Raw genomic sequence first — 18,002 nt, forward strand, 5'->3', positions numbered from 1 at the left:
TAGTCCATTGAAAAGTTACATTTGGGGTTGCAAAAGTCAGAGCACGCAATTTTATTTTTTGGATGTCAAGAGGGGGTTAGTGTAAAGTTAAATCCATGTTTGTGGGGTCGCAACCCTTGAGCGTCGGCCGCCATCTTGTAAAAAGGGCTGCGAATGGTTTTTATACTACTACTTACTATATCGGGCAAACTATTCCTCGCACAGAAAATTTGTAAACACATTTCTTGTTGCAAATTAAATTCTCTACAAATTTGGTCCTGTAACTTTTAGTCGTAGAACCAAAAATAACAAAGTTATTAACGAAAATAGATAGAAATTTGGGAAGAAATTTTGTTTTGGTCGTTATAACTTTTTTTTTGGTCATTTTACAAAAAAATTACATCAGAGCATTTTGATAGAGGGGTTTTTTCATGTTTCCATTACAAACTTTTTTCAAATTTTATTTATTCATTAGGATTTTACAGCGAAGCGAAACTATGAATATGAATGATTAGGCATAGGAGGCGTCCTTCAAAGTTTTCTTCCAGTTGTGCTACCACGTGCGTGCGTGACATATTTAATTGTGAAAAGTATTTTGAGTTTTGTGGACAGTATTTTGAACTTTGTGGACAAGATTTTGAGTTTTGTGAGAGCTATTTTGAATTTTGTGTTAAGCATTTTGACTTTTTTAAGCGTTCATATAGTGTGATTCCATCATGAGTGATTGTTTTATTTGTAAAAAAACCTTTATGGGAAAGTAAAATCAGAACTGTGAAGGCGAAAGGAGTGAAAACCTTACTTGATCGAGCAATAACAAAAAATGATGAGGATAATGAACAATTTTTACGAAATGTTTCGGAAGTCACTGTACATATACCATGTTACCATTATTATAGCGACAGTCGAACGGATAATGTCGATCATCGTTTCAGCAGCAGCAGTTTATCATCTTCAGTTTCAGAAGATCCAGAGACAAGTTTTGATTTTGTGAACAATTGCTTCATTTGCACGGAAGCGTTTCAGGATCAGAGTAAGCGGCAGCAAAGACGACAACGGCGGGTTTGTAATATATATAATGACGGTAATAAAAATAGTATTATGGACCTCATAAACAAACGTACCGACGATGTTGCAACAGGCATTACTAATCGTATAGCTGATGTTCCCAGCTTAGTAGATATCGACATTCTTGTCTTGCTCACGGCATTTGGAAGAACACATTCAAATATATATTTTTTTAAACCATCGAAAAGACGTACAGCCGAACAATTATATTGTCCGTCAAGTTTTATGTACGGAGAAGTCATTGCGGATAATCTGTTGTTTCTCCATGCCTTCTCAGGATGTGACACAACTTCAGCAGCTTACAACATCGGTAAAATGAAATTTCTCGCAACCCTGGAGACACGTCCTGAGTTAGCTAGTGGAACAGCGTTATTCCTCAATGAGAGAGTCGACCCTACTTTGCTCACTGCCGTTGGCGAACGTTTTTTCATCTCTTTATATGGTGGCAATAAAGATGATGATTCTCTGGACAGTCTTAGATATAAACGATTCGCCAAGTCAGTGACAAAGAATACATTTAATTTGTCTTCACTTCCTCCAACACAAGACACAGCCCGCTTGCACAGCCTCCGAGTCTATCATCAGGTCCAGTCGTGGCTCGGGAATTACAACGACCCTCAAGACTGGGGCTGGAAAAAGTATGGACAAATATTGATGCCTGTTCAAAGTTCAAAACCTCCAGCACCCCCTGAGCTTCTAAAGTTGATATTCTGCCGATGCAAAGGAAACTGTGGAGCAATGTGTGGATGTCGGAAGGCAGGCCTCAAATGTTCTACAGTGTGCCTGAATTGTTCTGGGGAGACATGCAGCAACATAATGGAGATATCAAAATTGATCGAGGAGAATGATTTTGAAGATGAACTGCCAACAATGACGCCACTTCATTCTCCATCCTTCCTCAACAATTCAATATCGGAAGCTCAACCAGATCCTGAGTCGCAGCCTGGCCCATCAAAGAGACTGAGGACACAGTAGATTGGGAAATATATTTCGATATTTTTAATTACACTAATTATTATGTCAGCTAGAAAATGTCCGTGGATTCTGCCTACTAGGGATACGACGTAAAAAAAACGCGCCACCAGACTCTACCTCGTAGGGGGTGGGGAAAAGAGTCAATAACTAATTAACAACATTGCAATGTCAATCATTAAAATGTTTCTTATAAAAATAATGGAAAGATGAGAGAAAACTATGCCTAATCATTCATATTAATGTATACTTACTAGTACTGGAGAATAGTGTAAGTTTCGCATCGCTGTAAAACCCTAATAAATAAATAAAATTTGAAAAAAGTTTGTAATGGAAATTATTCCTTGAAAACCCCTCTATCAAAATGCTCTGATGTAATTTTTTTGTAAAATGACCAGAAAAAAAGTTATAACGACCAAAACAAAATTTCTTCCCAAATTTTTATCTATTTTCGTTAATAACTTTGTTATTTTTGGTTCTACGACTAAAAGTTACGGAACCAAATTTGTAGAGAATTTAATTTGCAACAAGAAATGTGTTTACAAATTTTCTGTGCGAGGAATAGTTTGCCCGATATAGTAAGTAGTAGTATAAAAACCATTCGCAGCCCTTTTTACAAGATGGCGGCCGACGCTCAAGGGTTGCGACCCCACAAACATGGATTTAACTTTACACTAACCCCCTCTTGACATCCAAAAAATAAAATTGCGTGCTCTGACTTTTGCACGCTAAGCCCAAAAAAATGCAACATTTCAATGGACTATAATTATTTTCAGAGAGTTTAAAACCGCAAAAGACATTATTAGTCCGGGTGAATTAGGTTTTTTTTCAAAAATCGGGCCTAACTCAAATTTTATGGGCTTAAAATTAAGTAAAAAATATACAGAATAAAAGCATAAATTTGTGTATTTGTAGGGGTCGAGCGTCATATTGTATATAACAAAAGAAACAAATAGTAATTGCTCTTTTTTTAGTTTTTCGCTTATATCTCCGAAAATAAGCCTCTAATCAACATGAGATATACTTATCGATTTTATTCCTGAGGAAATTTGCTACAACAGTGGGCTTTTGCCAAAACTCGCAAAATTTTTTTTACATTGCAAAATTAGAGGTGAAGAATATGCAAAATTTTCAGCATTAAATAAAAAGAACAAATTTGACTGAAAATGGATGAAACTACAGGAAAAGATAACTGTTGGGGTGCTCAACAAATATCCGCAATCCGGACCCCCAATTTCAAAATGGCGTCCTACTGCAAAATTATAATGTAGAAAATGAGAGCACGTATATCTTCTGCCCAAGTCAAGATACCGAAATTCGGTAAAAAACAAATTTCAAATTTTTAAGTTGCAAAATTAAAAAGTTATTAACAAAAAACCAAAAAAAAAAAACAATAACTTGGGTCCTTATTTCGGCGGTTTTTTAATATCCAGATTTCAAACAACTACATCAAATAGTGCTTAAAAAAGCATGAATTTAAAAAAAAGGTCTCGATTCTACCAACAGGAGTCGAGATAATTTTTTTTAAAACGGTAGTCTGGCTGTTCTATTTAATATTTTATAATAAACTTGGGCTCGTGTAACCAGGAGAGGTGAACGCTGTGACGTCATAGTGTCTATCCTGCCTATGTTGCGCTCGGCTTCTCAAAATTCTTACTTAACAAATGGATTGTGGCACTTATTAGAGAGAAGCTACCGGGATGCTTTTTTAAATCAACTTAATTTTTTGCTTTGTTTCGAATTGTGTAAGCAGAAGTCTGTGAAAGTTATCGCCAGACCCAAAAAAATACATTTTTATTGACATTTCACGTTTTCTTTTGTAATTTCATTATGATTTCGATATTTTGAAAAGTAAGAAGGTCTTTTACGTATTTAAAAACAAAAGTCATTATTTCTTTGGAAAAAGTGATCAGTAGGTAGTACTCTAATAATTTGGTAAGTAAGGTAAGTTTGGTTAAATCGTAATATTTTGGTGTTCCCTGCTGCTCCCCATGTATCATTATTTATCGGACACCCTATAGTATAGTACCCTAGTATTGGTATAGGACCTATACCAATACTAGGGTACTATTTTAGAATGACTGAGTGGGTGATATTGTTGATCCATGCATACCTATGTAGCAGTTCCAAGGTTATAGCAGCGTAGTTTCAATCAAAACCGACAGAACACCCTGTATCTAAGGAATATGGAAGCAGCAAACATAGAAAGTAGCAAAGTATGTGCTCTATCTCCCATTGAAGTCTGTCACCTTAAACCTCTGGTATACTATATATATTGTCAATTTAAAAGTACCTGTCATTAAATTAGCGATTCTCCATAATTATCCAAAAAAATGTATAATAATAATGACTATATTTTGTATAGTATTTTTCAAAGAAACATTACCAAAGTAATGAAAATTCAGTCACAAAAATGTGACTGAATTACCAGTTACCACCAAAGTGAGTTGCGCCCAAAGTTTCCGTCTCTAATGCCCGCACCTATGGTTGATATTCAAGTCATGCTCAAGTCACTGCTTTATTAAGCTGTGCTCAAGTCTCAATCTCAAATTCAAATAATACAGGTGAAAATAATGAAGACTTCGGCAATACTAGACGGAGTTCGGTTGTTTCGGTCTCCCTTTAGTAACTTTGATTTTGTTGTAGTACCTTAACTGGTAAATATGGGAATATTCTGTTTCTTAAGTTGGTCAGTGACATTTGCCATCACTTTGAAATTTTGTTCGAAGTAAGTAACCGGTATTGGTATTAAGTACATAGGTTTTTTATTTAGAATTATATTCAAAGGTAAGTTAACTAAAATTTGATTTAATTATAGAACGGATGAAATACTGGCAGACAGCATTCGCGTAATACAATTATTAGCTTCATTAGCTGATAAGCATAATATTGAAAATAAAAGTACTGATGTTGCCACAATTCAAAGGTAAAAACTGTAAAAAGCAAATTGGACAAGTAGGCAAAGAATTGTGTTTATTATAGTATTTTTTGAAAATCTGTATCTGTTTAGAAACTCACTATCACTATAAAATTCAATTGGATTTTCAGCATCACAAATATACCTTGCCGGCATTCTTTCAACATTTTCGTCCCCGCGAAAGCAGTAAACTCAAAAAATTTCAAATTGCTCTCAAGGTCCATAATTTACTCTTAAACTGCGTTTATATTTTAAAAAACATCATCAAACTTAACCAAGCAGCACGCCTCAAGCTCAGCCCGACTTGAGTATGCAGTATTGCAAGATCACATGAAGTTGTTCTCACTAATGAAGTACGGACTATAATATGCAATTGTGTGCTTGTCGTATTTAAATCTGAGTTCGACGGAAGTACTGACTATAAGTACGGGCATAATTAATGTCTATAATTGTACTTACATTATTTAGACACTAAATAACTATCGAGACTTTCGTTGCATGATGAAATAATACTCAAAATCTCAATACTTTGCTTTTATTGAACCTTACTTATTGTTAATAATAAATACATTGTTTTAAAAAATCAAGATTAATGACTACACATTCCAATTTTGAAATATACAAGGTCAAAATGCCTACTGGAAATATACGTGCACGTCTCGGAGATACCCCAAATGTGTACCATGTTTCCTTCAACTAAATATCGCATACATTTCTGGTATCTCCAAGATCACAGCGCACCTCTGTGTATTTAGAATATTTTTGGCAAGACACTATATTGAAACCTTAAAATAAGCATTTTAACTTCCATGTTGAGAGAGCATCTAAATACTGAGGAACAAGACACTAGATTATCACTATAGTAAATTTATTGTTGATAATTTTAAGTATTTTCTCAGTGCATATGAAGGACATGAATGACAAACAGGTATTGAAACAGGACCTTGCGAAAACATACAAATGATAATAATAACTAAAACATCTATTTCGCTTCTTTGCAATTTTAATCACAGTTACGCTTATAATTCAGAGAAGTTCTGCACGCTCCGCCCAGTCTTCATTCCGTGACGAATGAAGCATTACGCGGAACATGCAAACAATTCAACAGACAACGAATTTTTTAAAATAACGATATCGGGTAAATGGTGCATGATTGTATATTCATGTGTTTGGGTGTAATCTTTATATCAACTGAACTCGCTAGTCTACTTTCTACTACGTAGTAAACCTAACACAGCCCTACGTGAAGAAATATGTACATTTCGCAAAATAGATGGTCTAAAACAAGAATACAATTGCAATAAAAACTTTATAATAAAACCAAAAACTCTAAGACAGTTGCAGCTTCAAAATGCATAATACAAAATAAAGAATAAAAATTATTTCAACATCTTTCTTTACTATACGTTGCCCAATGTCACAATAAAAATGGAATGTTTAAAGGTGTTGATATACGTATAAAGTAAATATACATCTGACCTTATATCTTTTTGATCTGTAACACTGAAACATTTTAACAAAACAATTCTTTTGACATAACTAAATTTAATTACATTTAGTTTTTTATTTTTGTGGAACTGTTAACTTGAAAACTATTATAAGCTTTTCCTTTTATTTTTTCTTTTTATAAAGCTATTCAATTCTTGAGTAAATTTAAAAAAATATAAATAATTGGAATCTGTCTCCTCCTCAGATTCTCATATTTATTGAAAATATTCAAAACAAAAAATACATAGTAAATCAACAAAGAAAATAATATGACAACATTAAATAACCAAATAATTCATCTTCCGTTTTATATGCATTTTTCAACCCTTTTATTGCTTTTCTTTCTTATTCCTTGTCTAATAATTTAGTTAAACATCTGCCTAATTTTATTTTCTAAATCCTAATAAAAAACAAACAGTAGAAAGAAAAGCTCACCTAACCTTAATAGTGTTCAAATTAAAAGTTACACAAACAAAAAAATATCTAAATATTTACGTAATCACATCTTCAGACTTTTAAAGATATTTTATTCAAATATGGCATAATGGGTTTTCTAAGGATGCTAAAATATTTTTAGATAAAAAAATGCCAATAGAATTTTTGTGGCAAGTCGACCCCTTTTTTAATTTTAGAACTGGACACCTATGAATAAAATAACAAATAGTTCACTTTAAGATAACTGATATAGGCCAACCAATAGAAATTCTTTGGCACACTTAAATATTACAGCAAATTTCATGTATTATCTTTTGAAAATTACTTAGTAAATGAAAACCCAAGTGATTTCCCCAGCAAAGTCGTGAACAATTTCTTTTAAACAATAAAAACTGCAAGAAAATGAAATTTTTTTGGATTTTTTATAAGATATCGAAAAATGAGGGAATTGTCTTGCTCTCATAGAACTTTTGTAGAGAATAAAAAAACCTATAAAATGGTTTTTTGTGCGACTTAATTGGTTCATTTTTTACAGAGAAAAACCTCTAAAATAGAACTTTTTTCAAAAATGCATCTCCGTCTCCGTCAAATTTGAAGCTGGAAAAACAATATTGCGGAAAATGACAGATAATAATATGTAGTTTAATTGTGCGCAAGATGGTTTCTGTCCGATGCATAGTTTTTGCACAATTGCATTATAAACAAATTAGGGTCTTTTTTGCACAGCGTGGCGATTTATCAAAAATGGTCTGATTTAAATTCTGAAAACGGCATCTGAAAGTAGACGACAAAATCTCTAATTTGTATATCTCGGATTTTCGCTTGGGTGATGGGAAATATGCTAAGAATGCCCTCGAAAGTCACCCGAAACGATCGAAAGTACACTCGAGCCTGAGTTCTCCACTCACTACTTCCCCCCACTATCCTACCCAACTCTCTTCGATCATTTCGGGCGACTTTCAAAGGCATTTTTAGCATATCCGAGATATACAAATTGGAGATTTTGTCGTCTACTTTCAGATGCCGTTTTCAGAATTTAAATCGAACAATATTTGATAAATCGCCACGCTGTGCAAAAAATGACCCTAATTCGTTTATAATGCAATTGTGCAAAAACTATGCATCTGCATCGGACAGAAACCATCTTGCGCCCAATTAAACTACATATTATCTGTCATTTTCCGCAAGATTGTTTTTCCAGTTTCAAATTTAACGGAGTTGTGAATTTTTGAAAAAAGGTCTATTTTAGAGGTTTTTCCGGATTTTCTCTGTAACAAATGAACCAATCGGGTCCCCCAAAAAAACATTCTATAGGTTTTTTTATTCTCTATAAAAGTCCTATTGAGAGTAAGATGATTCCATCATTTTTCGAGATATTATAAAAAAAAAACAAAAAAATGTAATTTTTTTGCAGTTTTTATTGTTTAAAAAAAAATTGTTCACGCCTTTGCTGGGGAATCACTTGGGTTTTCATTTACTAAATATTTTTCAAAATGTAATACATGAAACTTGCTGTAATATTTAAGTGTAAAAACAGCCTCTTTATTCGCTCTATTGGTTGACCTAATATATGAGTGGCTTTATGAAAAATGAAACGCAGTGAATACAGGGTGTCTCCATTTATAAGCGTATAAACGCAATAAGTTCAATTTTTTTTTTTTAACTAAGATTACTTATATTTAGAAACTCTAACTTACTCAGAATTGTAAATCTTGAGCCTATATGATTTTTTTAGTTGAAAAATTGTGTTAGCACTTTTTTTGTCCGTAATATGATTGTTATTTTTTTCTGATTTATAGCTACAAAAAGTTCAGTTTGCACTCTTACACAAACATATTAACTTAATTTATTTGTTGTTACTTATGCTAATGGCCTATACACCCATAAATTGGAACACACTGTATATAACAAATATTCAAAGTAGAAAAATTGTGACTTGTTCTAAATAGAACCACAAAGTGTATATTTTTTTAATTAAGCTGCCATAAATAAATATATTGAAATAACTACAAAATTTCATGAAATTTGCAAAGATTAGTTTACCAATTCACAAGTGTGTAATTCATTTAATTTCCCATAAATTGCTTTTTAATATTCCTTAAAACAAATTTTCTATTCAAAACGTGTTATTCAGTACGATTTAAGTTTTTGTAAAGGAATTTGCTGCATATTCTCTTTTGTCTGCCAACATATCAAATATATTCTGCATGCACTGCCAAAATTTACAAAAGCAATACAAAAATCAATATGATTAAATGGGCACAAATGCGGCCTGCTTAATAATAATAATATGCCGCCTCCTCTCCCGCACAAGTCTTCGACTTCTGGGCTAATTCTCGTGGTTAGAATGAGGAGTAGAGATATTATATTATATATTAAATATCAAGATATATTTGAATACCGGTAGCAGTAACATTTATATTCTATTTATTTTGGCAAACCAACGATCCATACATATCAGACAGTAAACGCGGATAGTTAAAATTGTCTTAGAAAAATAATATGCATGAAGAAAAATTACTTCAAAAATAATAGAAACGATAGTAAAATTATATGAAAAATTGGACAACGCGTTGCGGAATCTACTCTATTATAATTACTAGGAGAAAAGAATTGATCTAACAGAATTATATGCGTGTGATATTTAGAATGAACAACATACCCACAAACGCTGCTGGGTTATGTATATCTTTGCGAACAGAAGATTTTCGACCAGGAAATGTCTAAATATATACAGATCTAATTTTCGAAACCTGAGATTCAATAAAAATCTAATTGTGTTTAGAATTAAGCAAGCAGCTCAATATGTCCTTCTCTTTAATGATTTCCTTATTCTACACATTTAAACCCAACAATTACGGAACTCCTTAGAACTGACTAATAAGTAAATAACTCGTGACAAGGAGGGTGCAACCTTAATTGCTTACAAATACTGTTTATTACGTTTTACTAGAAATATCAGCTCTTTCATTACTGAAACAGTATGGATAAGCGTACTGTTAGTATACAGAATCTTTGAACTGTTTCAAACTTTAGAACAAACTAATTCTCAAAATACCTACCAACCTATATAATAATATATAGAAAAGTTTCAGAAACTGTCTACTCTAAAAAAGTACTACAAAATACTACTTTTATTTAAGTTCACTTGTGGAAGTTTATTTGGGGCGATACATTCTTACTCATTGTATTTAAATACGACTAGAATTGTCTACTTCCGGATCTTCATCATTTACTTTAATGGGATCGAAGTAGCTGTTCAGTTTTGGTTCTTTCGGAGAGTCTTCCTCGATGGGCGCTTCGGATGATGCTTGACGCTGTACGAAACGCTTGTAACGCTTTGCTAATGGTAAGACGATCAACATCAAACCTGATATCGCTATGAATAGACCTGCTAAGTAGAACGGGAGATCGTAGGTGCCAGTAATATCGTATAGCCAACCTGAAACAAGACAGATTAGTGGTACTTTGGAATTTTCCACGACTATTATCCTTGGCTATATATCCAATATAGTTAGACAAACTTAGGAATGAAAATACTAAATGGTGGCTCTCACACAAAATCTCTGTCATCCTTGATCGTAATATAAATATCGATGACAGAGAGCCATATGGGAGAGCCATCATCTAGTATTTTCATTCCTAAGATTAACTGGTTGTGTATAACTATATTATTATACAGGGGTAATCTGAAATTAGTATTTTTTCTTTATTCAATCACTTATTCTTCTAAATTTTTTATTTTAATTGTTTTATTTCTGAGGTGTGTTTATTAATTAATAAATGTGAATAAACATACTATAATAAATCAATACCGTAAGCAATAAATTATTGGACATGGAGATAACTTATGGAAATGCTGGTGAATTTCCAAATAAGCATGCACCAACACTTGCAAACAAAGGCAGAGCTATCAATGGAGTATATGGTTCCAAAAAAGTTTTCATCGTATCAATGTTGTAGGTCAGTAGGTATTCCGTTTGCAAAAAATATTTATACCAATTGAGTTTTCGCACTGATTAATTTACTATTCAAATATTCTCTCCAAATTTGTTAACATATTGTATAAAAAAAGTCGCAATACAATCAATACATATTTCATAAATTTCCTAAATCAAAATTTTGGCAAGAGTGAAAAGAATAAAAGATACATTTGAACTCTACAGCTTCCTTTTTTTCTGTTCGTGTTTAAATATTTCTTTTTAAACTCTCACTTTGTTTGGAAAACAAGGCCCTTAAATAAAAAACTACATAAGGAAAAGCCCAGAGAATAGATGGTAAACGGCTTGACCATTTTTTTGTAATATTTTGTATATAAACAAGGTTATTATCCCAATATGTATGTATTCATAACAAAATTATTAATCATGGATGCAACAGTAATACTAGAATAATAGTAATTAATAATAAAATAATTATTACAATTTTTAAAGCAATTAGGATCTCTATAAATCAATTCAGAATACATTATGATAAACCATGACCGCAACCTTCTTATCTATGAAGTAAACTTTAACCGTGTGAAAGAAATTACTCATTGCTCCTAATTTCAATAGATTTTTAAACAAAAATAGGATGTTTCAAAGTTGTTTATCTCAATAAATCAAATATTTCGTAACATAAAAACATATATTTCTTTTAGCACTGCACTTTGTAGTCTATAACCGACAACAAAGAGTGATAAAAAATTAATTTCTTTAATGCCACATATTATAAATGTTTAACATTAGGAATGTAAAAATTTAAGTGATCCAGAATGCTTTGTGACGTCATTTAGTGCGACCGAGAACACAACCAACAAGATAGAATCTAACCTAAACAAACGCGGATATGGTGAACCTCGAAGCAATATAAATTTGGCTCTCTCTAGACTCTTATTACCTACTATGCTCCTGCTGATGGGCCATCCTGTCCCTACGATTCTTCTTCTCCATTCCCGATAGCACTAAATGACGTCACGAATTAGCGCCGCAGCAAGCACCCGTTAAAACATTTAATTTGCGGTCAAACTTTTATAATCAATTATTACTTAACCACCTCTTAAGATATTTCTAATATTTTCACTACATGATTACATAAGGTTATAGGTTATTTCTAGACACTAAAAAAATATGTGCCATTGAAGAAATATTTTCTAAAAAATCGCGATTTAAAACAATCAACACAAATTTATTTACCTCCAAGAGGCGGTCCGATGAGGTTGGCGAGACCCTGTACAAGTAGAAGAAGTCCATAGGCATTCGTGAATCTGTCCAAGGTGATCAACTCCACCAGGATGATGCAGGTGAGAGAGTAATTGGCCGCGATGAAGAAGCCAAAAGCTCCAGATACTGCGCTGAGTAGCTTGTAGTCCGTGATGAGGGGGACAAGAGCTATGATGCCTCCGCATAGACCCATGCAGGCTGCGTAGATGACACTGGCGTTGGCCCAGGCCCTGTCACCAGCCCAGCCCAGTATAATCTAAGAAGCATAGTAAAATGTGTAAATGTAAAGTAAATGTATAAAACACTTTTTGCAGTACCTACTGACAATTTATTTTCTCTTGAAAAGGATGTAAACAGATAAATAACTGTAAAAGTGTCGGAAGAAAAAATGTTGTTTTGTTTGTAGTTGATTAATTTGATTATTTTCTTTCTCTTTGAATTTGAAAATTAGAGGAATTTCATTTTCATCATAAGGGGCAGCAGTGGCGGCTATGAAAACCATTAGATATAAAGGACAAAATTTATAATTATTATAAAATCAATGATGAAAACCCATTAAGTATACAGGACAAGAAGGTCCGCTGATTATTGACATTGTCCACGATTTTTTATTACTCTTATTGTAGCAGTTTTAGCAACAAATTGTCTCTTTTTGAGGCATCCTTTCTTACAATTAGATCTGACTGTGTCAACTGCACTGCCCCCTGACCGCGTACGACATAACCAAAACCTGTGGGCAATGTCAATAGTTAGAAGTTGAACAACCCCTCTTATGATGAAAATCAAAGTGCCTAGATAGGTACACTAAGCACCTCATTTGATGTATTTTTGTATTTTAGATAACTTAGTGGCAATGAATAGTGATTACCAGTGATAATTAATTGGAAATCTAGTATTACCCCTGCAGCCAAGATTAGCCCAATTTTATAGGTAAGTGAATCTAATTGCTGAATTAAAATTTTCCCATTACTGTTCAATTATGCTACAATTTGCTTCAAGTAATCATATCAAAATTTATAAATTAGTGATGTTTTGCCGCTGATTTTTTTTACTTAAATACAATAATATTCCTTGAAAAAGTAAGGAAATATTGATTTACATTTGGAAACAGATTTATGCATAAGCAGGTACTGCAATATTTCTTTTTTTAATAAGTTTTTGGCGGCTAAACTAAATATTTGAATATTTTACAAATTTTTTCCTAGAAACAGTTCATTCATGTTTCTATTAAATGAAATATCTAAGGCATATTCATTATTTAAAAAAAATGTAAAAGGTATTGAATATATTTTATATATTTTGGGAAATGTGTTTTTTTGAAAATGGCTGAAGATAAATAAATTCCGAAAAGGTTATTTCAGTTACGCAAACGTAGGAAGAAAATAGTTTTATAATCACACCGCCTATTGGCGCTCTGGTGATTATTTTTTTCTAAGAAACCTTAAGATTTTTTATATTTAATGCTAATTTATACTTTCAACCGTTTTTTAAATACACTAGGCACAGAAATTAAGGGATATTAAATTACACTCTCTTGATCATTGTTTACAGGATTGCAATATGCATGTTGACTTATTTACACTTGATACAATTTGTTAACAGTATGGTGAAAAAACAAACGGCCAACTAGATGGTTGAACAAGTCATCGCTTTTTTTATTATATTTCAACATACAAACTACATTTTTCTATTTATTTAGGAAGTATGAGGAACTATCAAAGTGTCAAAATTGGCATATCCTGTTATCTATTTCCGGTTAGGTTCGAAAGTATATTATTTATTTTTTATTATTAAAAAATAAGTTTTTCACTTTCTATAAAAAAATAAAATATACTGGCTATGTTCCTTTATTTTTAATTTTCCATAGAACTTGAAAGTAGCCCCTTTATTGCCATTCAATTTTGTATAAAATGAAATAATATTTCCAGTGTTACTGCTCAGGCAAATAAATAAATGTGCATTATTTCGAATATATAAAGTTTTAATTATATAATTATAAAGGTGTATGCATACATGTATATTAATGATTACATCCATAACATCTCTAACACACAACGCTTATGCATGCCAATTAATTGAAAAATTGTTAGTTGTAAATTTCTATAAATAAATTTCTGTGGTTAAGTTGTCCGATTATTTACTGTAGATAAAACAAAAATTATCTATGTGCAAAACAACTACAACAAATAATGTTAATTATTTTGTAAAAAATATATGCACACAACATCTATTGCCTGTTTTCTTTGTATATTATATCTTATATGAAATATAAATATGAAATTTTAAATTGAAAAATTATATCCATCCCTAATTGTATTCTAAAATTACGATATGAAAAAAAAAAAAAAATGGACCGTTTTCACTAGCCTCAACTTCACTTTCCATTACAAATTATTTACTTAACATCCCAAGAGGAGCATTAAATGATATTTATTTTTAAACATAATTTTTCTTAAATTTAAAGTAAAGAGCATTAAAGTTTTATTATATTTCAATTTCTTTCCCACTGTCAAACTTACATTAACTCATAGACTTTATCATTAACTTATAGGAATTGATATTCCATGGTTTTCCATGATATGATATTCATCCCACCATACAAAATAGTTACTTGCAATTAATTAATTTGACGAATTTGACGATACTGCTTTGTCTTTTTTTGTTGACTGTATGTTAACTTGCTTTTTTGTGGTTTATCACAATAAATTATCTTAGAGAAAAAAAATGCATGGACTAAAGACGTAGCCAAATTTTCTTGTTATTTCAAATCTATACTTAGAAAAACAGTTGAATGTTACATTCCGAAAATACAAGTCAAACCTATATATATATTTTTTGACAATATACCTTGTATATTTTTACACATTTAAATAGAGCACTTCCTTAAATTATAGTTATATAGGGTTTGACAGATCTACCTCTAATAATAAGGAAGATATGGCTAAAAAAGTATAATAAACTATTTTGGTCATATATCTCTTTAGTGATAAGAACTTCATTTATTTTCCAAGAATGTTTGTGAATTTTTCTTAGCTATAAGGACGAGAATTTTTCCAAAAATTGGAAAATATTTCTTAGCTATAAGGACGCGAATTTTTTCCAAAATTACTGAGCTTTTTCCAAAATACTGGGGAACTTTCCGCAATAATTTTCTCCAAAAATAAATTCTCGAGAACTTTGCATCACTATATTTCTTATTATCAGAGATCTTACATCACCATAATGTTAATGAAGCACTCTGTCCAAATATGGAAAAATATTCAAGGTGTTCTGTCAAAAAATATAAGTTTGCCTTGTATTTCCGCAATACAAAATTCCGTTGTTTTTCTAAATACAGTTTTGAGATAATAAGACAATTTTCTACAAATTTGGCTTAATACTATTTTTTATACATTACATATTGCTGAATTAGGACAAAACTGAAGTTTGTGAAAAAGGTTCAGTAAAATTTGGTTTTTAAATATGAATACTTATTAATTAACTGAAAATAATATTATCCAATTGTATCGTTTCTTTTTTTGTAGTCAATTGAAAAAAATTATGTAATTCTCAATAAGAATATCATAAACATTTAAAATTATGTAAACTACATTTTATATGTTATTTTTGCAATGTCGCGAGAAAATATAACTCAATATTATTAACTTCGTCAATTTTTGTACCTACCTCTCCAATCATGTTGATGATTCCTATAATCGAGATGAGGATTGAAGCGGCGTCTTTTGTTACCCCGTTGTTGATGGCGTAGTCGGTTAGGTAGACGTAAGGTACGTCGTACCAGGTGTAGAGCAGGAAATTTGACACGGCAAACACGAAAAATTTCGGATCGGCAAAGTGCGAGAAGTCGAACATGTCCACCAGAAGGTCCCAGAAGTCCCAGAGGCCCGCGTACCACTGCACCTTCTCCTTAGCGATGGTCGTCATAGAGTTCCTGTAGATGTCGGGACACGAACTGGCCCTCAGCCTGTACCTGTTTATGTTGAGCATGGCTCCTCTGTACGTCACAGACAACCGGTGGATCCTTAAGTCTCTTAGATAAGCCGGGGGAACCTTTTTATGGTGGTGGCCTCTTGACGTTTCCAGTTGGTTGTTGTTCAGCCACAGGTAGCCCTCTTGCGGATTCTGTGGAGTCACATTGTTAGGCGACGATAACTGAAGCTGAGTATGTGCGTGCTTCGAGGACATGTGGCTTTCGTGAAGCTTACTGGGATCGCTGAAGCTCCTAGATGGTGCTAATAAGCTCGGGTAGTTCACCAAGAGCATGTTGTAGACGTTCTTGTGAGTGGCGAGGAGTTCTAAGACTTCCAACGGAATCTTTTCCCCGTTCTTCAGATACGTTGGAAGGTTAACTAAAGAGCTACATAATCTATCCGATAGTTCTTCGGTTTCGTCTTCTTTATGCGACTCCATGATAGGTTGGAGCACGCTAGCGGTATTGGTGCTGTTGCTAACTGAAAATGAGTCGGCAGACGAACCTTTATTTTTACGCTTCATATTCCTGGTGCGCTTTCTTTCTTTAGCTAAGGATTTCTGTTTCTCCGATGTCCAGGGCAGGTCCCTCATCAGAGCACCACATACGACGAGGTTCAGAAACAGACCAGCTAGAATCAATGTGGTACCTCTCCATCCGTACTCATCCAGGAGAAGTTGGATTAAAGGAGCGAATATGAATGTGCCAATTCCGCTTCCACAGACAGCCAACCCGGTAGCGAAGGATCGTTTCTTGTCGAAGTAATACGCTACGATGACTACGGAGGCGACGTAACATAAGCTGAGTCCAAAGCCGGCCACTATCCCGAAGGTTATGCACAGCACCGTCATGGAATTTGCCCTGGAACTGATGATGAAACCCACCGAAGCTAGGATGGCACCAAATATCGTCACCTTCCTACAACCGTACCTATCCGTGAGGAAGCTAGCTATCGGACCGGACAATAACGGCATGGCCATGAAGAGCCCGCCTATCCATGCCGTCGTGCCGCGGTTTTCACCGAAATACTTGAGAAATTCAACGAAAATTACACCAAAACTAAAAGTAATACCGTCGGCGATTAAATTGACTACGAACGAAGCTAAAACTACCACCCAACCCCAACCCCCGTCGGGCGGGCGGGCTTCCGATATCTCCAGCGATTCGCTACTGGACGACGAAGAGCTACTAGACGATGAAATACTTGAGGGTGAAGGACAAGGCTCCTTAGCGATTGAAGAGTCGCTCTTGTTGTCGCTGTCGAATTGAACGTGTAGCACGGGCTTATCCTCGTCATCCTTATTGCTGTTGATGAGGTTCTTCTTCAAGAGCGTCTCGGATTCGGAATCTACGGAGTTTTCGTACAGGGAGTTGATCCTAAGCTTCTTCTTCGCGTTCTTCTCGTTCAGCAACAGTTCCAAGTTGTTCCTAGCGGGTGACTTCTTGGGGCTGGTGATTTTACTGGTGGATTTGTCATCGCGGGAGACGAACGGCGACTCCTCGCGCCTCTTGGCGAGGTCGCCGTTCTGAAGCAAAACGGCACCCGCGTCGCGATAACTAGCACTATTTTTCGGCGTCTGGTTCACTCTATCAAAGTTTTTGGGTGTTGCCGGAGACTGACGGTCAGTGTCCACGTTCGATTCGGCCATTCTCTCAAATCTCTACGGAACTGCCTGCGTAACGACGCAAGACGGATGTTGGTGATGGTGCGTTTCATACGTGTAGTAGGCGGCCACTGCCGATCCTCAATTGTTGCAGGGTGTTTTGCCATGCGGGGCACACTTCAACCACGGGGGTTGGAGATTTTTCTGGAACAGAAGGGTGTCGCATTAGTCGATTCAACAAAAGTGAAAGCACCAAATTTGCTACACGTTATTGGCTTTTTAAATAATGATATTGTGGGAAACAAGCTACACTACCAATACTTAGTAAAGCTAAGCCTATTGAGATTTAACCCTCGAAGGACACACTT

At 33.8% G+C, this 18,002-nt stretch overlaps 1 protein-coding gene across 2 annotated transcripts in view; it reads right to left on the reverse strand.

The window, feature by feature from the left end:
• Nucleotides 1–8,316: 8,316 nt before the first annotated feature.
• LOC108910360 (monocarboxylate transporter 12) overlaps nt 8,317–18,002 on the reverse strand; it is a 30,385-nt gene continuing 20,699 nt past the window's right edge. For both annotated transcript variants that reach the window (XM_018714935.2, XM_018714934.2), the window contains exons 2-4: nt 15,727–17,838; nt 12,034–12,316; nt 8,317–10,298 (exon numbers count right to left, since the gene is read on the reverse strand). In XM_018714935.2, coding sequence (XP_018570451.1) covers nt 10,048–10,298; nt 12,034–12,316; nt 15,727–17,679 — 2,487 coding nt within the window. In that variant the 5' untranslated portion in view covers nt 17,680–17,838 and the 3' untranslated portion in view covers nt 8,317–10,047. The remainder of the gene's footprint in view (nt 10,299–12,033; nt 12,317–15,726; nt 17,839–18,002) is intronic.

This window comes from Anoplophora glabripennis, unplaced genomic scaffold, assembly GCF_000390285.2.
Source record: "Anoplophora glabripennis isolate ALB-LARVAE unplaced genomic scaffold, Agla_2.0 scaffold349, whole genome shotgun sequence".
NCBI classification, from domain to species: domain Eukaryota; kingdom Metazoa; phylum Arthropoda; class Insecta; order Coleoptera; family Cerambycidae; genus Anoplophora; species Anoplophora glabripennis.